Here is a 27,502-nt window from a genome sequence, read left to right on the forward strand (position 1 = left end):
CTGTGCCAAGTCTTTCCTTGCATAGCACTGTGTTTGGAAAATGTTTACATGGCAGCTTTCCAAGCTAGATAAGGTCTGTGGTCATAACTTCACCTTTGAAAGACTGTTTGCCAGGCCTTTGATGAATGTGAATGAGAGGAATTCACATTTGTTTAATAAAAGGGGTTTTGTTGGAACCAGAAATCTGCTTCGTGCTTTTTGAGGAAGCCTGGGTCAGAACAGATATCTTTGTATGCAGGGGAAGCAACATGGTTATATTTAAGAAGCTCTTCATCTGAGATGCTGAATTTCAAGGATCCATTTCAGGTTGCATAAAGTACTTCTTCTCATTTTGTACTCAGCTTTGATTCTTTGAATGATTTCAAAGCGTTTCCCAGTCACATCAGTAGGTCGAAGTTCGACCAGTTCTGTGAAGATAACTGTGATGGGATGTCAGCTGTGGCTGCCAAATGTACTTGCACCATTAAGGGAGAATCTTTGTAGCTCAGGGTAGAAATGAGGAGTCCTTGGTGCTCTCTGAGCTTGGTGGTTTTCTTGCAGACATTTCATTACCCAACAACTAGCATTGATGATGTTACCTAGTTTGAGTCATGAAATGTCTGCAGCCACCAAGTTCAGAGAGCACCAAGGACCCCTTAAATTGACCACTGAAGTCAGCAATTATTCTTCTACTAGAATTTTAATCTAAGCAGAAGAAACTGAAGGAGAGAAGCTGAGGGGAAAAAACACATTGTTCACGTTGAATTGTGAAACAGAAGGAAGGATATCCAAATTATGTTCAAAGGGATGTCCAAAATAAAGTTCGAAGATATTGGATCAAGCATAGGATAGATATTGGATCAATTCACTTAAAAAATCTGTCTGGTGGCCCTCAGAGCCATAAAGAAAGTCTCTCCCTTGACTAAGTCTATCAGGTGGGGAAAAAATGTAGTTTTGCCAAACTGTGTGAGATTTTTCTTAACTAGCATTTTGGGGAAGCCGAGCAGCGCAAAAAGAAGATTCCTGTAATGAAGAGTTTGTAACACTCTTAGCTGTTGTTGACATTCCTTCAGTTTGGATCTCAGCGGTGGAACAAGTCCACTTGTCTATTTCTTTGGGGTTACCTCAGCTTCTTCTGAAAAAGCAGCAATGGGAAATTAAACAAAGGCAGCCAAAATGTAAAAACTACTGAGGGGGGGGGAAAGCTGCCCAAATAAGAGAAGCACAGATGTTTGGACAGTTCTACAGGATACGGTTAAAAAAAAGTTGATTATGGTAACATGATTGAAGCTCCACCCATTTTTATGTGACACATGGCCATTGGGGCCACCATTTTGAATTTTTTTGACCCTATCCTGTAAATCCTGCTTCTGTCTTGTCTTCAATATTCTGCTAAGCTTATCAAACATGCTACATTCTAAGTCAGCAGCCCTGAATTTTTTGGGCACTAGGGACCATTTCCGTGGGGATAGAATTTTCCGTGGACTAGAAGAGTTGTGGTTTGTGTGCTGCCTGCATTCCACAGATGGGGGTTCCCTTGTTGGTGTGGACCAGCTCCTGGCATGCCATGGCCCGGTGTGTTGGGGAGCACTATTCTAAGCTATAGCTTTCTAATGATGTTCCATAATTTTAATTGAAATTATTTCACTCTTTGGCACATTTTGTGGTAAGATTTAAGTTCACTGAAAAATATGCATATGTCCAAGGTAGGGGATGTATATTAGTTCAAAGAAAATAAATTTTGGCAAGATTAGTAACATTATTTAAAAATGGAGAGAGGGTGCAATTGCTATCACAGAGCAGGATGAGAAAAACCGATGAATGGAAGATATGAAATCTGCAGGAAGCTGTGGATTTTCCAATTCCAGAATTCATCTTATGAAGTCTACAGTTAGGCCAGATTTGGTACAAGGTTAATGAAGAACTTCAATAAAATGGAAGTAGGATACTGTTTCTGACCCTTAGCAGCTTTGAGGTATGGGGACCCTAACTTTGTGTGGATAGCCGGGGAACTCTGGGAATTGAAGTCCACATGTCTCAAAGTTGCTAAGGTTGAGGAACACTAAACTAGAAGACGCCATCTGTTGAGTCTATTGGAATGTTGGATTTGGTGGCAATCTCAGCAGGATGCATTGAGAAGATGTCCAAGTTGAACTCCAGGTGTGAATTAGGTGGGCTTCCATTCCTCCTGACTATATTAATGGTTGCATTCTATCCATAAAGCAAATAGTGCATCAATCACTACCTCTGGCTTTTAAAATAAAAGACCTACATTCAAATCCTTTTAAATAATGAAAGTCAACTCTATTTCTATGAGGGAGTTGTCGTTCTTGAGATTAGTTTAATCGCAAAACATGGTTGCAAAAATTAGATTTTTGGGAAGTCAATGATAAGATTAAGCATATATCAGTGGTGGCTTCCTACCAGTTCGGACCGGTTTGGGTGAACCAGTAGAGGTTTGGCGGCTTGGGTTGCTGGAACCGGCAGCAACCGAGGCCTGCCATGCTTTTGAAATGGTTCTCCGGGCGGCGCCATAGGTGCCGCCATCTTGTTTTTTGCTTCTGCGCATGTGCAGAAAACATTTATTGTACTGCACATGTGCACGAGAAGCACATCAAGCATGTGTGTGGCGTGGCCACAAGCGAACCGGTAGTCGTGAACCCACTCCTGACATATACAGTATCCAGGTGGATTTTACTTCCAAGAAGGATTGGTGGGCTAAAATGCATGACACAAATCGCCAAGGTGAGGGCACCTTGGTGCTCTCTGAGCTTGATTGTTTTCTTGCAGAATGTTTCATTACCCAAAGTAGGTAACAGTGTCACTGCTAGGTCTTGCATTTTTAGAGGTTGAGAGGTTGTTTTTTTTTTTAGCAGAAATGATAATTATCTTGGATTATTATCCTTTATAATGGGGAATGAAGTTCAAATGGTCTTCTAAAAATGTTATCAATAACTCCAAGCTTGAAGAAATGGACCAAAAGAAGCCATAGATGAATCTCCTGTTTGAACTTTGAATAATGATCTAGCAGAATATTTTTTCCTGTAATGCATTTCTCTGTTTGCCTGGTGCAGGGGTCAGCAGCCCACAGCTCTGGAGCTGCATGTGGCTCTGTCATCCCTCTGCTGTGGCTCCCTGTCGCCGGTCAGTAAAAGGAAAAAGGAAAAGGCCACACTAGGAGGAGACTCTATGGTGGGGGAACCGGACTGCCAGTGGGCAGTTGAAAAAGGACACAGCGCTAGGAGGTGACTCTATGGTGGGGGAACAGGACATCCTGTCAGCTCCAGAATTGAATGGGGGGCTTCTGGTTAGGACCTTTGTGGCTCTTTGAGTGTCTAAGGTTGCTGACCCCTGGCTTGGTGTTTATGTGTGTGTGTGTGTGTGTGTGTGTGTGTGTGTGTGTGTATTCTTATCTGTAATCTTTCAAGCCAACCTTTGCATAGGATTCAAATTGCAGCAATCCTATGTACAGAGTTATATACATCACTTGGAAATACTTATCCTGGTTAGATTGTATTGGGTTATGTAGAATTATCAAGGAGGAACTCAATTGGGATTCTAAGTTGTCGTTCATCAACTCTGCCTAGGTATAATTTTAATTGAGAACTTTACATTCTTTAATGCAGGAAACCAGTTTCAGGGCAATTTAAATTAAAATCACACATTTCATCGATTTTATTGGACTTTGAGGCATGATGTTGCCTTTTGATTAGGTATATAAGTGGGCACCATAATGTCAAAGAGTGCCTGGAATATAAAATTGTTTCATAAATATAAACACCCATTCAAACAGCAAGAAACAAAGAAAGGAAAAAGAATGAATGAGAGGAAGAAATTCAAGCAGGCCAAATAATCAAAGATGCACTACGAAAAAGTTCTGATAGAGGGTTACATACCTGCTTTCCCCTTTCTCCGACTTGTATTCTATGGCTATCATTAAAAGCTTTAACTTTGCAAAGACCAGTCTGCCAGAAAGAAAGCAGAGGGAAAGAGAACAAAATGAGAATATGTTATTTATTTTGTTGATATGAGTATTTTGCTGTTGTCCTTAAGGCAGGGGTGGGATTCAGCTGGTTCAGACCGGTTCGGGCGAACCGGTAGCTCCGACCATCAGCTAAGAGTGAACTAGTTCCCACCGATGATCAGCCCCCCCCCCCATGCCCTATACTGACCTATATTCCCTTTTCTGAAGCCCAGCTGATAGGCACGAAGAGCGGATTGCTGCGCCTCAGCTGTTTTGCACCAGAGCTGCAGTAGAAGGTAAGTTTTCAAATGCACTGCACGCACACAGAACAAAGCATACGCTCAGTTGTTAGTGTGCGCTTCGCTCCGATTGTTACCCTGGTTGAATCCCACCACTGCCTTAAGGTTATCTACATATAGACCTTTATAAAATATAGTTTAGCTCTTTGCCTGCACTCCTCAACTTTGTCGAAGTCCTTACGACCTTCAGCTATAGCAGTGTTTCCCAAACTTTTGACATATGTGTACCCCTTCTATAATTTTCGTAACGCTAAGTACCCCTCATAAAAAACATATGCTTTAATAAAAATCAAAATATATTTATTTTTTCCTTTTTTGGTACATACGCAAAATAAACGAAAGTTATATTATAAAGAACATTTATTTGATTCAATGAGAAGGATGAAATTGTTTATGTTGAGATGACAGATCATCATAATTTGGTTCCCTGATTGTTAATTTTAATCTGTTAATCAGTTCCCATGTAAAAACTGTGATACGCGCCTATTTCTTTCCTTGTTCTGTGGGCGCAGCTAAGCACGGTGCAGTGGATATTCCCACATGATCTCCACCAAACTCTGGTGCAACGCGTACCCCCACCAAACTCTTCCAGTACCCCTGGGGGTACGCGTACCACACTTTGGGAAACACTGAGCTATAGCAAAATATATCTCCAGAAGTTCTGTATATTTATCTGGCTGCAAATATCTCAATTATTCATAGGAATAATGCTTTGATAAACCTTTGGAAACCCTTTTCCCCACATGCATTTTATGTTCAGATTCTTCCCAGGGCAGAAATGACATTCTAGATTGTCTTCACATCTATTTTAAGTATGAAACATTGGACTTTAACAGGTGCATTTTCAACATAGATGTACATGGATAATTTGCTTTAAGGAAATCATAATTGTCTTATCTTCCCAAAAGAAATAAATTATATTTAAATCAGAAGAGGAGGGCCTGAGCTCTTGCTTACATAAATTGGAGGTGGAACCTAAATGTTGAATTAGGCAGCAGAGTCAAACAGTGAGGAGGTTGGGGAGGAACAGGGGTCAGTCTTGGGGGCTGAGGAAAGCTCAGATGAGGGTTCTGTGTCGGAGGCAGAGAGGGAGCTAGACAGCAGTGAGGCAGAAGAACAGCTGGAGCCTGTTTCCAGTGTGCGAGCACAGTTGCCAGAAGACAAGAACAATTAAGAAAACAGTGTCGACTTAGAAGTAAAGCTACACCTTGGAGGTGATTGGCCTCTCCCATAGGAAACAAAAGAGGAATGAACGGGGAGTGGGTTTTTGCAGGAAATAATTCATTTGGTGGTGTTAAGAGTGGAAAGTTCTGTTGGTGATTATAAGAGATTCTGTATGAAGTTTTGGTTTGCCCTGTGTTTGGAAGATAGTTATCTTTCAGCACTGATAAGATGCGTGTGGATAAACGTTCCTCTGAAACACTATTTGCTAAAGCCTTACTGACTGTGAATGAAAGGAATTCACAGTTGTGTAAATAAAAGAGGTTTTGTCGGGACCAAGACTTTGCTTCTTGCTTTCTAAGGAAGCCTGGGTCAGAACATTTACAACCTTTCTTGCCATAGTTGTTCAAGGAACCCCCTGCCGTTGCTACATTGGTTAACACAGTCGTTAAATGAATCTGGCTTCGCCATTGACTGTGCTTATCAGAAGGTCACTGAAGATGATCGCATGATCCCAGGGCATGGCAAACATCATAAATACATGCTAGTGGTCAAGTGTTGAAATTTTGGTCCTTCAAGGATCATAAGTGTGAAAAATGGCATTAAGTCACTTTTTCCAGCACTGTTGAATGTTCATTAACAAATGCTTGTAAGTCGAGGTGTACCTGTACAGGAAACTTCACCCAACATCCTATGTTCAACCAGTTGTGCATAGCATCAAGACAGATATTTATACATCTACGCTACAAATAAATATTGTAAGGTGTTCTGACGTAGGCTTCCCAAGAGCATGAAGCAAACTTCTTATCCTGACAAAAAACCCTTTTATTAATTCATTGTGAATTCTGTTCATTCACATCTACCAAAGTCTTTCAAGGGAAGATTTACAGTCACAGATCTTATCTGGCTTGGAGAGCTGACAGGCCGATATCTGCAAAACTTGGCAAGAGAGAGTCACGAACCAATTAAGCGAGCTAATTGTCTCCTGCAAACTCCATTCCCCTTTCGCTCCTTTTTTATTTCCTCTGGGAGGGGCCATTCATCATCCACCTGTGGCATTACTCCCAAGTCGACCTCTGTTCTTTAGCTGTTCCCTTGTTTTGGCAACTCTGCACACTGGAAACAGGTTCCAGCTGTTCGTCTGCCTCACTGATGTCCGACTCCGAAGGCAGTTGATAACTGTCAGATGGCCCTGGCCCCACCTCTGCCTCCAACACAGAGTCCTCATCAGAGCCTTCCCAGACTCCAGGACTGGCTCATGTGCCTCCTCAACCTCCTCACTCTCTGAATCTGCTGCCAGTTGCACTGGCGGGCCACAACATAAGGTGTAGTAGACACATGTTACATTTGTGCTGCTGCATATCTTTAGACATCAAATGTGAAGCATTTCATTAGATGAATGAAATCAATCAATCAAAATAGAGCTGGAAGAGACCTTATAGGCCTTCTGGTCAAATATAGGTCCTCATTTTACCGACCTCAGAAGGATGGAAGGCTGAGTCAATAGCAATAGCACCTAAACTTATATACCACTTCACAGTGCTTTGCAACCCTCTCTAAGCAGTTTACAGAGTCAGCATCTCACCCCGGACAATTTGACTCTTCATTTTACTGACCTCAGAAGGATGGAGCTCTGAGTCAACCTTGAGCTGAGCAGAATTGAACTCCTGGCAGTGGGCAGAGTTTGCCTACAATATTGCATTCTAACCACTGTGCCACCACGGCTCTTTACATATTCCCAGGACACTGCAACCGTCATAAATGTGAATCAGTTCTCAAGCATCCGAATGTAGATCATGTGACCTTGGGACACTGCAACCATCATAAATGTCGATCAGTTGCCCAATGTCTGAATTTTGATCATGTGATCAAGGGGATACTAGGAAAGATCATAAGTATTAAAACTGTTCGTAAGTCACTGTTTTCAGTACTGTTGTCACTTTGATTGGTCACTAAATGAACTGTTGTTAAATTGAGGACTGCCTGTATCACAATGTCAGAGGGTAAGAATTACAACTCATTTAGCCCCTTTCCTGTACCTAACGTTATGATAAAATTTATAGTAATAAACACAGGATTTTTGTTTCATGGACCACCTAAAACAATTGTTTTAAGATTAACTTTCAACATCCACAGAGCTGTTTTCATGACAATCGGGCCCTGTGGGAGACATTTAGTTATCATGCAAAATGTCACAGAAGCCATTCCAAATTTTATGCTTAGCTGATGACATTGCATTGCATCTGCTGGAATTTATAAGTAGCCCTGGGAAATGTTAATGTTGACTGTTAATGGGGCAATGATAAACCTTTGCAAATGATTGCGGACCCTTACAATGATGATGGCTTAATTTACAAATCAGTTTTATTCACTGGCAGAATGGAATTCTAAAGCACCAAATGTTGGAAAAGTGGCTTTTGAAAAAAACAAACATCCCTGTAAAAACTGGCCCCAAAGGAAGCAAAAATGAGAAACGTGGAAGTTTTTATGATAGCCAAATCCCTTTTCTTCGAAGAGCAAATTTCTAATCTCTGAGAACTTGGAATGGAGGGCTACATAAATTTCATTCTCAAAATGTAATTAATATAACCCCCCCCCTCTGCTGTATTCTTATCTTCAAATCAGTTACAGACAAATAGAGATACATAAAAATTATAATTTGATACCCAACGTATGTCATACCTAACAAGGTTTTTATCCCGCTTTAATAATAATAATAAATTATTCTATCTGGGCTTAAATAAGATTAAATGGGCAAAGAATTGTAAAAGTGTTTAGTATTTTATTTTTAAAACATCCATCATTTATTGTATACTAGTTGATAACCTAACATTGCCAGAGTATTTATTTATAGGGGGAAAATGTCCAGACCAAATGTAATTTCTAATGTTGGATTTTTCCCTTAGCAGAGGGAGCCCCCTTGTGGAGCACTGTGAAGCTGTTACCATGGCGACACCACTGCGGTATACAGTAGAAGCCATTTTATAGCAGTACAGTAGAAGGCATTTAAGGCACAACAGGCTGTATCTTAACAGAACACACACCCTGAGGTACGAAGTATGTTGAATGGTTCAGGGAACCAGGAAGTCTAGCCAATCAAAGAGAAGAATTACAGTTGACTCTCTTCCCCTGCTTAAGGGACCGTCACAGAGAAGAGTCGATCTACTTAGTCTTCAAAATACCACAAGAAGTGATGAGTAGGAGGTTGTTAAAGAGAGATTCCACCTGGAGCTAAGGAGAAACTTCCTGACAGGGAGAACAATTAATCAGTGGAACAACTTGCCTTCTGGAGTTCTGGGTGCTCCATCACTGGAGGCTTTTAAGAAGAGACTGGACATCCATTTGTCTGAAATAGTATGGGGTCTCCTGCATAAGTAGGGGGTTGGACTAGAAGACCTCCAAGGTCCCTTCCTATTATTCTATGACTGTGATTTGGATCAAATGTTAAAAAAAATTCTTATCAGAATAACAGAGTTGGAAGTAACCTTGGAGGCCTTCTAGTCCAACCTCCTGCTCAAGCAGGAGATCCCATATCATTGCCGGCAAATGACTGCCCAATCCTTTCTTAAAAGACTCCAGAGTTGATGTACCCACAACTTTGGCACAGGGTTTCACTGATTATTTGTACTCAGCGTCTTGAAATTTATGAAATCTTCACAGTTGGGAAATTGTTCTTGCTGTTAGGAAACATTCTGGATATTATTCTACAAAACAACAGCTGAAGGCAAGAACTATCTGTTCTGACCCAGGCTTCACAAAATCATGAAGGAAACTCCTTGTCCCAACAAAACCCCTTTTTATTAAGCTAATGTGAATTCCTCTCATTCGCATCCAGCAAAGTTCCAGCAAACAGTCTTTCAAGGATGAATTTACAACCACAGACCTTATCAGGCTTGGAGAGCAGCCAGGCTGATATTATTCCAAACGCAATACTATACAAGAAAATACTTGGCAAGGAGTCTCTGAGAGTCACAAACAAATCTTCACATTAATTAAGTGAACTAATAGTCTCCTGCAAACTCCACTCCCCTTTCGCTTCTCTTTATTCCCCATGGGAGAATACCTGTGTTCTCCGTCTACCTGTGCCTTTACTCCAGAGTTGCCTCTTGTTTCTTAACTGTTCCCTTCTCCTGCCAGCTCTCACATGCACACATCGGGAACAGGCTCCAGCTGTTCTTCTGCCCCACTGATCTCCGACTCTGAAGGCAGTTGATAACTGTCAGATGGCCCCGGCCCATCTCTGCCTCCAACACAGAGCCCTCATCAGAGCCTTCCTACACTCCAGGACTGGCCCACATTCCTTCCCAACCTCCTCACTGTCTGAGTCTACCACCAGCTCTGCTGGCAGGCCACAATACTATCCAACAGCTTTAAAGAAATGCTGTAACCCTACTAAACATCACACAATCACTTACAAGATGACAGCAGGGAACAGGAAAGGGACATTCCCCTGATCATGGCGTTGGATAAATAGTGAACAGCTGAAGCACTAGAGAAATCAAACTCTTGCTTACTATTGACACTTCTTGTGTTCCTTTTCCAGCAATCTAGAACTACCATATTTTTGGAGTATAAGACACACCTTTTTCTCCCCAAAAAAGAGGGTAAAAATCTGGGTGCGTATTATACGCTGAATACAGTATTTTTGGCCTCACGAAACCCCGTGCCGCACATCCTGTTTTTCATAATAATGGATGCGCAGAGGGTTTGGGAGGCCTGCAAAGTGCTCCCGGGGGCTGGGGAGGGCAAAAACAAGTGAAAAATGGGTCCGTTTTTCACAAAAACTGGGCTGTTTTTGTCCTCCCAAGCCTCCAGGAACACTCTGCAGGCCTTACAAACTCTCTGCATATATATTTTTTTGCATCGTCTATAGATGTTGTTAATGTCTAGGTGTCTATTGATAGCTATGACTATTTAATCATTCTTAGTTCAGAAAATTCTTCCCTTACTACTTACTGCCATGGTGCAGTGATTAGACTGCAGTATTCCAGGCTATTTCTGCTGACAGCTGGCTACAGTTTTGCAGTTCGACTCTTACCATCTCAAGGTTGACTCAGCCTTCCATCCTTCCGAGGTGGGTAAAATGAGGACCCAGATTGTTGAGGGCATTATGCTGACTTTGTAAACCGGTTAGAGAGGGCTGTAAAAGCACTGTGAAGTGGTATATAAGTCTAAGTGCTATTGCTATTGACTCAGCCTTCCATCCTTCCGAGATCAGTAAAACGACAACCCAATTTGTTAGGGGAAAGAAGCTGACTCTAAATAACTTAGAAAGGGCTGTAAAGCACTGTGAAGTGGCATATAAGTCTAAGCGCTAGTGCTGTTGCTATTGACTCAGCCTTCCATCCTTTCACGGTTAGTAAAAGGAGGACCCAGATTGTTGGGGGCATTATGCTGACTCTGTAAATCACTTAGAGAAGGCTGTTTAAAGCACTCTGAAATGGTATATAAGTCTAAGGGCTATTGCTATTGACTCAGCCTTCCATCCTTCCAAGGTTGGTCAAATGAGAATCCAGATTATTGGGGGCAATTGGCTGACTCTGTAAATTGCTTAGAGAGGGCTTTAAAAGCACTGTGAAGTGGTCTAAGTGCTGTTGCTATCCTCTCAGCCTCCGTGGTCAGTAAAATGAGGACTCAGATTGTTGGGGGCAATAGGCTGACTCTGTAAACCACTTAAAGAGGGCTGTAAAAAGCACAGAGAAGCGGTATATAAATCTAAGGTCTATTGCTATTGACTCAGCCTTCCATCCTTCCATGGTCAGTAAAACGAGGACACAGATTGTTGGAGGAAAGATGCTGACTTTGAAAACCACTTAGAGAGGGATGCAAAGCACTGTGAAGCGGTATATAAGTCTAAGTGCTATTATTATGTACTCAGCCTCTGCGGTCAGTAAAATGAGGAGTATAGTAAAGCGCTATTGCTATTGTTTTTCATCATTTCAGATTAGGGTTAAGGACAAAGATCTCTTAAAAAAAAAACGATTTCATGGCTGCAAAAGTACTTACTCACAAACAGCAGGGAATGACAGACCAACAAAGGCACTAGAAAGATACTCTGTGTACATTTCATTAGATACTCCTTCCAAGTAGTATTTCTGCCAAGTGTCCTCTTCGATCTAGAAAGGAGAGCAAAGAAGAAGCAAAATGACAGCTGCATTTTTAATAGGAAATGGCTATAAATAACACAAATCAATTTCAGGAAATTAAGGGTGGAGCTTATACTTAACTCTTCTTTTAAAAAAACACTTTCTGAATTAAAGGTAAGACAAAGCTTCTCTTCGCACATATATGCTAGTTGTTCCCAACTTTAGGGGGCGGCGCTCATCTCCGTTTCAAAGCCGAAGAGCCAGTCCTGTCCGAAGATGTCTCCATGGTCATGTGGCCAGCATGACTAAATGCCGAAAGTGCAAGGAATGCTGTTACCTTCCCACCAAAGGTGGTTCCTATTTTTCTACTTGCATTTTTACATGCTTTCGAACTGCTAGTTGGCAGAAGCTGGGACAAGTAACAGGAGCTCACTCTGTTACGTGGCACTAGGGATTCAAGCCACTGAACTGCAGACCTTTCTGATCAACAAGCTCAGTATCTTAGCCACTGAGTCACCATGTCCATTACCTTCTGAATTAGGCCTGTTCAATTTCTATGATTTTCTCTTTTCCTTTTTTATTATTGACCAGAGGTGGATTAAAAAAGAAAATACAGTATTTAAGAAAAATATTGCTGGAAAAATATCATGTGGGCAGTTTTTTTTAATATGTTGCAAGAGCTTTGGGGGAATGTGAACTTCATAAACAAGCCCCATTTGTGAAATATGAATTGGGTCAGATAATTCTGAACATAAGATACCTTTCCAGGAACTTCCGCTAACACTCAAAGAACCAGGTTTCTACAATGCTTGAAAACAACAACAACTGTATTTTTGCTCAAATACATACAGTCTGTCAGGCCTGGAAGCCATCTTTTGCATTGGGCCTTCAGGCCTGCCACATTTGATGCTGTGAGAAAATGGGAGGGGGATTATTTGGAGTATGGGAGATATATAATCTAAATAACATTCCTTTATCAGAGAGTCAAGGACATCTTGCCCTGCACCTTGAGGGGTATGACTGGGAGTCATCTCCAGTGGGACAGTGGCTGATTGAACTATGTGATGGACATGTGGGTGCTGGGCAAGGGCTTGGACTTTCATTTGGGTGGGGAAAACCTTGAAGCTTTCAGATTCGAGTTAATGTCAGGGTTCCAACTAACACCCCCAACGAAATAACACTCCAAGACTTGAAGTTCCTCAAAGTTCCATTTTATTTGTTGTTGTTGTTGTTAGTTGCCAAGTCATGTCTGACCCATCGCAACCCAATGGACAATGTTCCTCCAGGCCTTCCTGTCCTCTACCATCCCCTGGAGTTCATTTAAGCTCACGCCAACTGCTTTCGTGACTCCATCCAGCCACCTCATTCTCTGACGTCCCCTTCTTTTTCTTTTGCCCTCAATCGTCCCTAGCATTAGGCTCTTCTCCAGTGAGTCCTTCCCTTCTCATTAGGTGGCCAAAGTATTTGAGCTTTCTCTTCAGGATCTGGCTTTCTAAAGAGTAGTCGGGGTTGATCCACTCTAGGACTGATCAGTTTGATCGTCTTACAGTCCAAAGGACTCGCAGGAGTCTTCTTCAGCATTTTATTAGAGATGTCATATTGGAGATATCATATTATTATGACATTAGAGATGTCATATTATTAGAGATGTCATATTAGTAGAGAAGTCATCCATTTTATTAGAGATGTCATATTGCCACAACTGGGAAAACCCAAATCTGAAAGCTTCCAGGTTTTCCCCACCCAAGTGAAAGTTCAAGCCCCTGCCCAGCACCCACATGTCCATCACACAGTCATTATTGAAGTCTGCATAATGTTCACTATGAAACACAAGCTTCTCCCCCCCCCTTTTTTTTTTTGCAAAGTTGCAAAATTTACAAGCCAGATGCTAACCCAGATATTCCCCAGGCCAGTGGAACATGATTTTCAGATAAGAATAGCTACCTGTCATAAGTTACAAGGCTGTAGCTCACTTTTATGATTGTGTTGTTTAATAATAAAAAAAACCTTTAAAGTAGCCTGTTCTTTTCAAACTTTTCATTTACAGCGAATTTTTTAAATACTTCAATAAAGTTTGGCAGTGTTTATCATCTTACGAGCAGAAGAGATCTGTCTTCAGAACTATCCAACAAAGACATTTGAGGAATCCTGTATATCAACTGCTCCTACTACGTTCACCCACAAAATATCCCCCCAAAATGAAATGGTGATAAAATCTAGGCCTCCTGTCCACGATATTGAAAAGAAACTAGCACATCTATTGTCTTTAACTAGAATACTTAATAAAGAGAGATTTATATCCTTGAATGCGTTTATTCAGCAAAACAGACAGAAGTTTTATAGCGGAAACCTTTGGGCTGAAATGAAATCCACTGTTGTTCTTACAACTTTATTAGCCAATATTGTATAGAAAAGAGTAGATTTAATGCATCGAATATCAGCAATCACAGGGCTCAGCTGATCTGAAGTATTGCAATGAGCCATGGATTTTCCATAAAAGGAAAGCAAGCAATTGTTTCTCCTGCCTTGTGAAGGGGCTGTTTTAAAATCACCTATGAATTTATTACAAACCTTTCTGGCTCATTTAAGGTCTGTGATTATTTCTCCCGGCCTCCACTTGTTCCTGTACTTAGCAAATCAGTCCTAAGTATCTCATAAATAAAAAAACCTTCAGCCAACAAATTAGCTAGTTAGGTTGCATTATGCTGAACTTGCCTTGTTTGGTTTTGGCTTAATCCGTAAGTGAACAGAACATATATGATTTATGAACTATGATTTATTGCTTAGCATGGAGTGATAATCACATTATTGTTGCTTGATCAACATGGTTCCACATGCTTAAAGCAAACTATAACATGATATGGGGAAAGTATTTTATGACATTCAGCCTGGGAGGTCCTTGGTGATCTCTGAGCTTGGTTGCTTTCCTCCAGATGTTTTACTACCCAACTGTTGTGGTCCGCTGGTAGCCTGCAGAGCTGGCAGCAGATTCAGACAGTGAGGAGGTTGGGGAGGAATATGGGCCAGTCCTGGAGTCTGGGGAAGCCTCAGGTGATGGCTCTGTGTTGGAGGCAGAGAGGGGACCAGGGCCATCTGGGAGTTATGTGCTGCCTCCAGAGTTGGACAGCAACGAGCAGAGGAACAGAGGGAGCCCGTTCCCAGTGTGCGCATGTGCAGAGCTGCCAAAAGGCAAGAACAGTTAAGACAAAAGGGGCAACTCGGGAGTAAGGCTTGGAAATGATTGGCCCCTCCCATAAGAGATAAAGAAGGAACAAAGGCACGTGAGGCTTTGCAGGAAGCAACTTTTTTCATTCTGGTCGGTTTAAAGTCTGAAGCTCCATTTTGATGCTGTGCTCCATGTGGCTTGCAAAGCTAATTGGCAAATTAGGTCTTTGGCAGCGTTTCAAGGGAAATAAAGGTGGGTTTATCAGCCTTAGCCCGAAAGACTTTGGCAGACTTCTGTCGGACTTTTTACTATTTGTGATTCTTTACGGGTTGTAAATGAAGACACCGTATTTTTTAGGGTATAAGATGCACCTTTTTTCCTCAAAAAAGAGGCTGAAAATCTGTGTGCATCTTATACACTGAATACAGCATTTTTTTGCCTCCTGAAACCCCACCCCCTTCACCAAAATGGCTGTGCATAGCCTGTAGAAGGCTTTCAGAGAGCTCCTGGGGGGGGGGGAGGCTGAGGAGGGCAGAAATGAGTGAAAAATAGGCTGGTTTTTGCTCAATTGTGCCCCCCAGCCCTGAGTAGCACTCTGCAAGCCCCCTAAAGGCTATTCATGGCTCTTTTTTTTAAAAAAAATGATCCTGTTTTTGCAAAAAACGGGCTGTTTTGGGGAAGTTTGCACAGTGCAAAAACTTTTTTTAAAATTTGTGTCTTATACTCTGAAAAATAGGATAAGCATTTTCAGAAACCTGTTTGGTTTTACCCAACAGAATGGCACGGACTTGGGTTATCTTGCCATTAATATTTTGTTTGTGTATTTGACTGCAAGCTAAGAGGTTCCATATGAAAACTGCTACTCTAAAAGCAAAAAAACGAAACCAAATATCCCAGTGCAAGTTTTGTGAACTTTGTTTTGATACTAAGGTTGGGGAGAGGAGTTACTGAAATAACTTGGTTTGCAAAATTAAGCCATAATCAGTGAAATGCGTGTGGTGTCATTGCTGATCATGGAACTTTGTCATTGACAAAGGAAATATTTAGGGCGGTTTCTACTACTCTGCAATCAGCTGGGATGAAGGAGGGAAGGAACCTTTCCACTTCAATCTATGTTTTCCAAAATGGCAGGATTTCTACTAGGGGGAGGGGTTGGCGGGAGGCAGTCTTCGAACATGTACAGTACATTATGCTCGGAGTTTATTTGCCTGGAGCATTTCCTTGTTAGTCTGAAAACACATGAGAAATTGAGAAGGCTGGAAAGGTGGGGGAGAGGGGGAAAACAGAAAAGAAAGTGCTATATATACAAGTATATATTCAAGAGTGAGATATAAAGGGGAAAAACATAATTAAGACAGATTAGCGAAGGGAAGGGAATAAGAAATGATACTAAACTATATTTGAGTTTGGGAAAATACCATCCCAAGAAAACATAAAATGAGATTTGAAAGAGACACCTATAACAACAGAAGAAAGGGAGAGAGGAGGAGAGGACGAGAGGAAGAGGAGGGCAGGAAGAAAGAGGTAAGGAGAGGAGGGTGGAAGGGAGAGAAAGAGAAGGAGAGAGGGTAGGAAGGAGAAGAGGAAGAGGAAGAGTAGGAGTAGGGGAGAGGGAAGGGAAGAAAGAAGAGGAAGGAGAGGAGGAAGGAAGGAAGTAGAGAAGGGTGGGAGGGAGAAAAGAAAGGGAAAACAAGGTGGTGTTAAAATAGGCAAATAGGATGGTAAATAAAGCAACTCAAACTGTATATTATAATCTTTTAAACGGAATAATAAATGTATAAGAATGACAAGTGTAAAGAATGATAAGGAGGAAGGATGGAAGTAGAGAAGGGAGGGAGGGAGAAAGGAAAGGGAAAATAAGGTGATGTTACAACAGGAGGAAGGGATGGTAAACAAAGCAACCCAAACTGCATATTATAACCTATTAAATGAAATAATAAATGTATAAGAATGATAAATGTTAAAACACCTGTAACCAAACGACATGCTGTAGGTGATGATGGGGGGGGAGTTGTTGTTTTTTTTGTTTTTTCATTGTTGTGTGTATGTGTTGTCTATGTAATAAAAATAAAAAAAATATAATAAAAAAAGAATGATAACTATGTGAATATACCTATAATTGTATGTAAGAGAATAAAAATACAAAACTTTAAAAAAAAAGAAATTGAGAAGGCTGCTACCTCCTCTCAGATATATTGAGGGGGGGAGTACACGGGCTGTAGAGTACCCTTGCAGAGGACACTTTTCAACACAAGTTGTTGCAATTGTAATGTTTCCTGATTCCTAGTGAATTATTGCTGTTATCACAGAACGCAGAACAACAGGGTTGGAAAGGACCTTGGAGGTCTTCTATTCCACCCCCTTGCTCAAGTAGGAGACCCTACATCACTTTACAGAAATGCCTGTCCAATTTCTCCTTAAAAACCTCCAGGGGTGGAGCACCCACAACTTCTAGTGGCAAGCCGTTCCACTGATTAATTGTTCCCACTGTCAGGAAATTTCTCCAACTAGGTTGGATCTCTCATGTTTATCTTGCATCTGTTACATTTTGTCACGTGCTTTGGAGAACAAATTGACCCCCCTCTTCTCTAGGTCAGCCCCTCAAATATTGGAAGATGAAATCATGTTACCGTCATTGTTTCCTTTCTTAGATTAGACATATCTAGTTTCCACAACCGTTCCCTGATCATCTTTACTTCTTCTTCTTCTTAATTGTTGCTCTTTGTATTGTTCTCTATATTGTGTACACTAAAGGTAAATGGTAAAGATTTCCCTGTTCAGGCATTTCTGAGTCTACGGTGTAGTACTCATCCCCATTTCTTGGCTGAGGAAGCCAATGTTGTCCGAAGACAATTTCTCTGGTCATGTGGCCAGCAGGGCTATATGTTAAAGGTGCATGGAACGCTGCTACCTTCCCAGCAAAGTGGTACCTATTTATCTACTTGCATTAGCATGCTTTCGAACTGTTATGTGGGAAGGGGTGGGAGCTCATATGCGCACTGGTCAGCTGATTTTTGGCCCTTTGGAGGGCCGGGGGAGGCCGTTTTTGCCCTCCTTGGGCTTTAAGAAAGCTTCCGAAACTTGGGGAGGGTGAAAAACAGGGCCAAAGGGCCAACTGGAAGTTGGGTACTGAAAACAGCCTCACCCAGCCCTCCCAGAGGCCCTCCAGAAGCCGGGAATGGATAATTTCTAAACTTTCCTGGAGCCTGGGGAGGGTGAAAATGGCCTCCCCCAGCCCTCTGTAGGAAATACCAAGCTCAGCTTGGAGGTGAGTAGTGTGGCACATGGGGGTTGTGCGTGTATGTGCATGTGGGGGCGCAATTTGCATTATGGGGGCCGGCACATACATGCCCTAATGTGCACGTGCCCTCACATTTTTAGCACCCAACAACAAGAAGGCTATCTATCACTGTGCTAGGGTCTCCAACCTGGACTGATAGCTGTTGAGCCACATTATCAAAATCTTCCAAGAATGACTTTCTATGACTACAAGATCACATTCATCTAAAAGAAGCAACCCAAATTCCTAAATTGGACAGTGTGGTCAAAAGAGAGAGGGGAGGGAGGGGAAAGGGTGGGAGAGAGCGAATCAGAGCAAATTAACACTAAGGGAACAAGGGCTGGTAAAAAGGGCTGAGAACATTTAAGTGTTCCTGAGCTACCCTATTTTGATTTTCTCATAAATCCCAGGAGACCTCTTGAATGAAATAAAATAAAGTGAATGGATGAATGATTCTCACTGGACCCTTGGACTTCAGTACAGATACATGTTTCATATTTATACTTGCCATCTGAGATACCCAGCCAATTGATGGAGGCAAAAAATATTCAAGAAAGAAAAAAACCATATGGCTTTTAACCCCCCATCCCTCTGGGTGGTTGTATGCCATATGGGTTGGATAGAGATCATATTTTTTAACTGCAAAGAATTTCTCTGTTGATAAACATGTGGTTTATCTAACAGGAAAAAAAGTCAGAAAGATTGTGCTATGGACAATCTCTAATGGCCCATGGATGTGCCAAATAAAAATATAATTAGGAAAGAACCTGGCCCCTTGCCCAATCTGTAATAGCAAAGGGGTTTTTTTCCCTTTGTTTTTCTTTGGTGTATGTTGTTCTACGTTTTAATGTAGATGTATGCTTTTCTGTTTTTGAGTTTAAGTCATGCGCTGAAACGTGGCCCCTTGACATCCCATGAAATGTCCCCTCCCAAAACGAGACGCTACCTTTATAAATGATCTCATGGAGAAGAGGTTTGCCAACATAGTCGATAGGCCTGGTGCCAGGCAGCTTTGGGCGATAAACCCCAGCTTTAGTTCAGCAAGGCATATGGCGTCATCGCCTTCTTTCCAATTCCAGCTTGGAATATTTAGCAGATGGGCCTGCAACAGGAAAAAAAAAAAAAAACAGGTCAGCCATGATCCCTGAAATCTTTGATTATGCATCTTACCATCTCAGGGGAAGGCAAGAGGAGGAGATGAAAGGGAAAAGAATACCTTTAGCTTTTCATTTCTAAGAAAAAACACCCTATTTTTATTTTTTTCATTTTGTGGGGAGTTGGCTGCAGCAAGTTATCCCATTCCAATTTAAGTTACTTGTGTGTTTTTTATTGGGTTTTGTTATGGCCCGCCAGCAACCAACGGAACTGGCAGCAGAGTCGGACAGTGAGGAGGTTGGGGAGGAACATGGGCCAGTCCTGGAGGCTGGGGAAGGCTCAGATGACAGCTCTGCATCAGAGGCAGAGATGGGGCCAAGATCGTCTGGCAGTTCTCAGCTGTCTTCGGAACTAGACAGCAGTGAGGCAGAGGAACAGCTGGAGCCTGTTCCCAGTGTGTGCATGCAGAGAAGAAAAAAACAGCTAATAAATCAGGGTCAACTTGGGAGTAAAGCCACACGTGGACAGTGAATGGCCCCTCCCATAAGAAATAAAAGAGAAGCGAAAGGGGACTGGGCTTTTGCAGGAAACAATTCATTCGTTTGTTCGTTTCAGAAGTGTGAAGATCTGTCCATAAATCTCAGAGACTCTGTGCCAAGTCTTTCCTCGCACAGCATTGCATTTGGAAAATATTTACATGGCAGCTTTCCAAGCTAGATAAGGTCCGTGATCATAAATTCACCTTTGAAAGACTGTTTGCCAGACCTTTGCTGAATGTGAATGAGAGGAATTCACATTCATTTAATAAAAGGGGTTTTGTCAGGTCCAGGAATCTGCTTTGTGCTTTATGGGGAAGCCAAACGTGTTCTTTTTCCATTATTGGGAAAACAAACAGCTCTACTCTGGAAGATAAAGAATATAATAACTGTACCAATTTGTCTCATGGACTTCCCATGTTAAGAATGTGATTCTTTCCACAGGGAGGAAATTCAAGCATGTGGACCATTCCCGAAGACGACACAGACAGATGTTCAGCATGGACTGCTTCAGGAAGGAGAAATAAATTTGCATTTCCCTCCCCTGAAAATAGCTGTCCATCTCACATAAGACACACAGAGTCAGCATATTGTCCTTTAACAATCTGGCTCCTCTTTTTACCAACCTCGGAAGGAGGGAAGGCTGAGTCAACCTGGAACTGCTCAGAATCGAACTCCTGCAGTGAGCAGTGAGTTGGCCTGCAATACTTCATTCTAACCACTGTGCCACCATGGCCTTTATCTTAGATATTATGTCTTAATGTCTCTATTCTAGTGGCAATTGATCGGAAAAAATCTTTTATCAGACAACCTTGATGATAAATATCACAGGATTCCTTACCTTATTGTGATACTGCAGCATCTGAGTGATTATTCTTATTTTTGGGTGGTAGTTCTTTATAGAAATTACTCTGAAAAGGGGATAAAAAGCATTTCTTGTAATTTTGATTTGGAAATAGTCTCATATTTATTCTTGGTAGAGAGTTTCAAAAAGCCCAAGATAAAATGTGTTAGGGAAAAAGGCACCACGAGATTCCTCCTGATTTTTGGCTGTGGTTGATTAATGTAAGTAATTCTTGACTTACAATCACAATTGAGCCAAAAATTTACGTTAAGTGAAACATTTGTTAAGTGGGTTTTGCCCCATTTTATGACTTTTCTTGCCACAGTTGTTAAGTGAATCACTGCAGTTGCTAAATTAGTAACAGTCATTTAGTGAATCTTGCCATCATAAATATGAACCACTTGCCAAGCGTCTGAATTTGGATTACATGACCGTGGGGATACTGCAATGGTCATAAGCATGAAAATTGGTCATAAATCAATTTTTTCAGTGCTGTTGTAACTTTGAACAGTCACTAAATGAACTGTTGTAAGTCGAGGTTTATCTGCATGTGACTCTTCTACAAGGTTTACAAATTTCAGGCCTCTCAGAGTCTTAAGATATCCAGCAAGAAATCATTATGCTATTATGTGATGATTTATCCTCAATTTGGGGGGACGAAGATCTTCATTGTATGACTTCATCCAGATAGCAATAACAATAGCACTTATTTTATTTATTTGTTTCTTTGTTTGCATGCATAAGATAATAGATATAAGTACATACAAGTTTATGAACACATGAAATGGATACGAATAAATGGGGACAGTAGGACAGGGACGGTAGGCACGCTGGTGCGCTTACAGACCTCTTAGGAATGGGGTGAAGTCAATAGTAGACAGTCTAAGGTTAAAGTTATGGGAGTTTGGGGATGAGACCACAGAGTCAGGTAGAGCATTCGAGGCATTGACCACTCTGTTGCTGAAGTCGTATTTTCTGCAACTGAGTTTGAAGTGGTTTGCCTTAAGTTTGTATCTATTGTGTGCTTGTGTATTGTTGTGGTTGAAGCTGAAGTAGTCATTGACAGGTAGGACATTGTAGTAGATAATTTTATGTATTACACTTAGATCAGACCAAAGGCGGCGGTGTTCTAAATTGTCTAAGCCCAAAATTTCAAGTCTGGTGGCATAAGGGACTCTGTTGAGAGCAGAGGAGTGGAGGACTCTTCTCGTGAAATACCTATGGACTCTCTCAATTGTATTAATGTCCGATATTAGTGCGGGTTCCAGACAGATGAGCTCTATTCAAAAATTGGTCTAGCAAATGTTTTGTATGCTCTGGTTAGTAGTACAGTGTTACCAGAGAAGAAGCTACGCAGGATTAGGTTAACAACTCTTAGTTCCTTTTTGGCAATATTGTTACAGTGGGCTTTGGCACTTAGATCATTAGAGATGAGTACTCCAAGGTCCTTGACAGAGTGGGGGTCATCTAAGAGGTCGAATCCGCCCAGCTTATATTTGGTGTTCTGATTTATTTTATTTTTTTGCTGATTTTTTTGCCACTTAGACTTATATACCACTTCACCATGCTTTCCAGCCCTCTCTAAGTGGTCTACAGAGTCAGCATCAGAGGTGGGTTCTTACCAGTTTGGACCAGTTCAGCCGAGTAACTAGTAACTCGGCCAGCCATACCCATGAACCAGTTCTATCAGTGGCACCATAGGCTCCATCTTGGTTTTTTTTTTTTACTACTGCGCATGCGTGCTTAGCGAAGCGCATCCCTGAGCGAGCCAGCAGTAACAGAAGTCGGGAACGCACCCCTGGTCAGCATTTTGCCTCCAACAATCTGGGTCCTCATTTTACCCACCTCGGAAGGAGGGAAGGCTGAGTCAACCTTGAGCCTGGTGAGATTTGAACTGCCAACTTCTGGGCAGTTGGCAATTAGCAGAAGCAGTGCTGCACTCTAACCACTGCGCCACCATGGCTCATGTATCTGTCTGGGATGCTTTCATTTAAATTCCTCAACTAAGGAAGATTGCTGACTTCATTACTTTTTAGACTTTTCTAACATTACACTTCCTTGAATCTGACATCTTAGCTTATCTAGATAGTCCACAAAGATAACAAACTTTCTTCGGAAACCTCAAAGTGAGTCTCTTTTGTGTCCTTTCCTGAAACAAGGCATTATATTCCATTCTTCTTCTATTTTTAATTCCTCTCTACATAAACCCCACCATCCCACATCTTCCCTAGAAACCAAATTTGACGTGGGATAGCTAATATTCCCCCAATTCACAGCCATATTTGGCAGCTGAAAGTTCCGGTGTGTGCCGAAACCCTTAAAAAAAATCAACATTCAATACAAATCGCTACATCTAAATTACCTCATGATATTAGAAGCATCTTCAGCATCTGGATCTGCGCAGTATTTGTTGGCAAGGATCAAGCAAGCATCTGCTGACTCTATCTGGACATCAAAGGAGAAAATATAAACACATACAAAGCAACTTTCCCCTCTCCCCAACATACTCGGTTTTTATGGAACGTGGGCTAAGAAATCACATGTAGATTTGAATGGCAGACCTACAAGTTATTTCATGCAAGTGAACGCTATTATTCATAGGCTCCTTTCAACCTCCAGATGTGGAAAGGCATGCCTCTAGATCAACCTTAGCAACCTCCAGATGTCTGGATCCAGGTCTCCAGCCAGCATGGCTATTACGGAGAATTCTGGGGGGAGGAGTCAAAGTTCATCCATCTGGAAGTGGCCAGGGGTGAATAACATTGTGCCCAAGGCCTAACAACTTCCAGCTTCTATTTTATATATACATATAGTCTTCAAGGTCTAAGCATCAATCTTTGTGGTTGGATTGAGAGACAGCCATGGCCCTATTGAGTTAATATGTTGAAATTCTATAAGAAAAGAGTTGTATTCAGAATGATTAGTCCGTTCTTAAAAGCAGAATTTTGAACTGTTGCTACTTCAGTCTTAAACTTGTTCACCTATTGCCACGTTATCCCCCTTCTTTTTTTCTAAAGAACCTTATTATAAAAGATCTAAAAGATATAAAGGATCTCTTCATTCCAGAAGGATTAACAGCCCAAAAAGCTGATAATTCTGTGACATTTCTTCTGAGCCAATTTGAAATTGAAGGGGCTTCTGGCTTCTTAAAGTGCAACCAGGGGTGAAATCCAGCAGGTTCTGACAGATTCTGGAGAACCGGTAGCGGAAATTTTGAGTAGTTCGGAGAACCAGCAAATACCACCTCTGACTGGCCCTGCCCCATCTATTCCCTGCCTCCTGAGTCCCAGCTGATCGGGAGGGAATGGGGATTTTGCAGTAACCTTCCCCTGGAGTAAGGAGCGAATGGAAATTTTATAGTATCTTTCCCCTGTCACACCCACCAAGCCACACTCACAGAACCGGCAGTAAAAAAAAATTGAATCCCACCACTGGTGCACACCCGTGCTCACATTTTCGGTTCTGGGCAAACTGGTTGTTATGTTATGTGATGCCCCCCTCTGAAAAAAACCCTCTTCCTTACCTTTACTCTAGCCAAGTCATGCGGATTGAGAACTGAACCCTGAAAAAATTCCACCTGAGTAAAGTGTCGCTTAAAAAGAGCTTCCAACTCAAGGTTAGGGGAGATACTAAATTAGAGAGAGAGAGAAAAAAAAAAGATTTCTCAAACAGTTCCAAAAGGTTAACAGATTTTTGCAGCAGCTCGTAACATCTATTTTGTAGATGATCATTTTCAATTCTGTTTTCTTTGCAGCTATGAGCTCTCCAGAACATTTTCGCTTTCATCCAAATATCATCCCTCTCTTCATCCCCCAGGTCAGAATGATTAAAAAATCATTAGGTAAATCCATTATGTTCAGAATTTCAATTGTGCTCTCCCTTTTTCTCTGGAATTAGTAGAGGGGATGTATTTTGAAAGATGTCACACTCAAAGGCACATTATACAAGTGCTTAATTTTACTGAAAAGGTGAATTAAGTTTATTCTGCTGTACACACACACAAACATACACAAATAAATGTAAAGGTAAAGGTTCTCCTCACATATTTGCTAGTTTTTCCTGACTCTAGGGCAGGGGTGAGTTTCAGGCGGTTCACGGCGGTCCCCACGAACCGGTTGGTCGGCGAACCCGGAAGTAAGTAACTTCCAGGAACGCCGAAGGATCCACCCGCCCGCGTTTCTTACTCGGTTTTGACGAGTTCTGCGCTTCCACGCATGCGCAGAACGCATACAGCGTCTGTGCGATCCTCCAGGAGCAGCTGGAGCATCACACAGGCGCTAGTATGCATGCGTGCACTGCGTGCGTGCATGAGGACGCCGCCGGCCCCATTCCAACCGAACCGGTTGGAACGGGGCGAGAAACCCACCCCTGCTTTAGGGGTGGTGCTTATCTTTGTTTCAAAGCCGAAGAGCCAGCACTGTCCAAAGATGTCTCCGTGGTCATGTGGTCAGCATGACTAAATGGCAAATGGACATGAAACGCTTTTGCCTTTCCACCAAAGGTGGTTCCTATTTTTCTACTTGCATTTTTTACATGCTTTGGAACTGCTAGGTTGGCAGAAGCTGAGACAGGTAACGGGAGCTCACTCTGTTATGCAGTGCTAGGGAATCGAACCACTGAACTGCCGACCTTTCTGATTGACAAGCTCAGCCACTGAGCCACTGCATCGCTTACATACATAAACAGACATTATACACTCACATACTGGGTCCAACTATACTGGTGCTTAAAATGAATTGATCACAGGCAGTGGTGATGTACAGTTTTGCCTAGTGGTTAAGGCACCAGGATAGAAACCGAGTGATTGTGAGTTCTAATCCAGTCTTTGCTATGAAAGCCAACTGGGTGAATTTGGGCGAGCCATTCTCTCTCTCTCTCTCTGCCCAGCTCACCTCACAGGGCTGTTGTTGAGAAAAACAGGAGGAGGAGGAACTCTGATATGTTCACCGTCTTGAGTTATTTGTAAAAATGATAAAGGCAGGATACAAATAAATACGCAAACACATACACACATATCCCTCATGGAAAGACTAAATTAATCATTTCTACTACTCTAAAATCATCTGTTCCTTGCAGGCATAACTGACAAGAACCTGCTGCAAGAGCTTATGCAGTAGAGACAAATTCCTTGTGTGTCCAGTCACACTTGGCCATAAAAAATTGTGTTCTGTTCTATTCTATTCTAATTTTCTCTTCCCTTCCCTTCAATTCTATTCTCCTCCCTTCCCTTCCATTTTGCATTCTGTACTGTTCTGTTCTATTCATCACAAGGTTGCTTCTCAATGCTAGTAGCTGTCTACATAATGCTTTCAGCAGTCACTCATAGGTTACATCCAAGCAGTTGAAAAACAACACCCTTGTGTATTTTGCACTTTCCTATATCCCATAGTTTTCCCTAATCCCAACTTTTTGACTGACAGGAAAATAACTTGCACAAGAGTGTTTCAAATTAGTCATAGCATCCAGCTGATCAAAACTGTTATTTTTCTCTATAAAATCCATTAATTCTCTGTGTGTATGTATGCATGTATATGTATGTGTGTGTGTATATATATATATATATATATATATATATATATATATATATATATATATATATATATATATATATATATATATATATATATATATATATATACATTGAACAGAAAACAGAACATAAAGAGAAGAGGCAGGATATAATTCTAAGTAATTAGAATATATATATATATATATATATATATATATATATATATATATATATATATATATATATATATATATATATATATATATATATATATATATATTCTAATTACTTAGAATTATATCCTGCCTCTTCTCTTTATGTTCTGTTTTCTGTTCAATGTACATCTTTGTAGTTTTAACTTGGAAATATGTGACTGGTTCAAATTACTAAACAATGTTCTAGAGTAGGTCTTTCCAAACACTATTGAAACTTTAATCATAACACCAGGCCTACAACTCAATTTTCACACCTGTTTTGAAAATTATTTAAAACTAGTGTTAAAATTTCACTATTTAGTGCTATTTTTATTATTATGATTTTCATGATATATTGATTGCTGCCCAATGATGTTTCTAGTGATGTGTTTATTCCCGTCCTCTATTTTATTATATATTTTAATTGATTTATACACCTTTGTGATTCCTGGGCAGCTTACTGAAAGTAACAAGTGTCTTCAGAACTTTAAATGTACGTGGGTGTTTACAGAGAGTGATGGTCAGTGACAGTCAGTAACAAAGAACAAGGAAGTAAGTAGTGATATGCATGCAGAAAAGTACAAAAAGGATGTCTTGGGAAGAGTTCAGGGCCACTGGCTGTAGCTAATCCTTGCTGGATTCAGCTATGACAATGGACCTTATTGCAATAAGATGCTAATTTAAATAATGCTATGCTTGCTATTCATGTTCAAAAATTGTTCATAAAAAAATAAACCTCTGATCTTAAAGTAAGATTTATTGCCTGTGGTTGCTTGTGGTTTCCCTTTGTTTTTTATATAGGGAATTTTTTATAACAATTATATTCTTCTTGTTCGAAGAATCCTATTCAAATTGCAGCCCCTTTAATAATCCTAAAAGAATTCTCAGTCTCTAAACCACAGTCATACAAATCATACTCCAAAACTGATTTGGATGTGTTCTTTCAAATCTCCACAAAGATCCAATTTCATTTTAAATAGTTTTTCATCACATTTTAATAATAATTTATGTTTGGAACTCTGCACTTTGATAGGGCCTATGCGATGGGCTCAGTGGCTAAGTGGCTCAGCAGCAGTGGTGGGTTGCAGGTGGTACACCCTGTTACGGGCGTATCGGAGCCTGCCAGGAGCACTGGGTACCGTTCCGGTACGGTGCTCCAGAGGGCCCACCTGCCCACCCGAGCACCTTACCTGTCCTTTAAGCCTTTGGCACTTCCGCGCACGCGCATAGTGCGTACAGCACCTGTGCGATGCTCCACCGAGAAGCTGGAGCGTAGCAGAGGCTTGCGGAAGCTTCGTAGGCAAGTACGACGCAAGCACGCACTGTGCATGTGTGCGTGCGTGCCGCGCGTGTCCATGTGGGTGATGCCGGGGCTGTTCCAACCGTACT

At 41.4% G+C, this 27,502-nt stretch overlaps 1 protein-coding gene across 12 annotated transcripts in view; it reads right to left on the bottom strand.

Moving 5' to 3' along the window:
* KCNMA1 (potassium calcium-activated channel subfamily M alpha 1) overlaps nt 1-27,502 on the bottom strand; it is a 648,117-nt gene that overhangs the window by 202,688 nt on the left and 417,927 nt on the right. For all 12 annotated transcript variants that reach the window (XM_087702562.1, XM_087702561.1, XM_087702560.1 and 9 more), the window contains 6 exons: nt 23,934-24,039; nt 22,773-22,855; nt 20,408-20,477; nt 18,882-19,037; nt 11,410-11,519; nt 3,876-3,944 (listed from right to left, as the gene is read on the bottom strand). In XM_087702562.1, coding sequence (XP_087558688.1) covers nt 3,876-3,944; nt 11,410-11,519; nt 18,882-19,037; nt 20,408-20,477; nt 22,773-22,855; nt 23,934-24,039 — 594 coding nt within the window. The remainder of the gene's footprint in view (nt 1-3,875; nt 3,945-11,409; nt 11,520-18,881; nt 19,038-20,407; nt 20,478-22,772; nt 22,856-23,933; nt 24,040-27,502) is intronic.

This window comes from Thamnophis sirtalis, unplaced genomic scaffold (assembly GCF_051295495.1).
Source record: "Thamnophis sirtalis isolate CommonGarterSnake01/CBP01778 unplaced genomic scaffold, rThaSir2_p1.2 scaffold_15, whole genome shotgun sequence".
Classification (NCBI taxonomy): domain Eukaryota; kingdom Metazoa; phylum Chordata; class Lepidosauria; order Squamata; family Natricidae; genus Thamnophis; species Thamnophis sirtalis.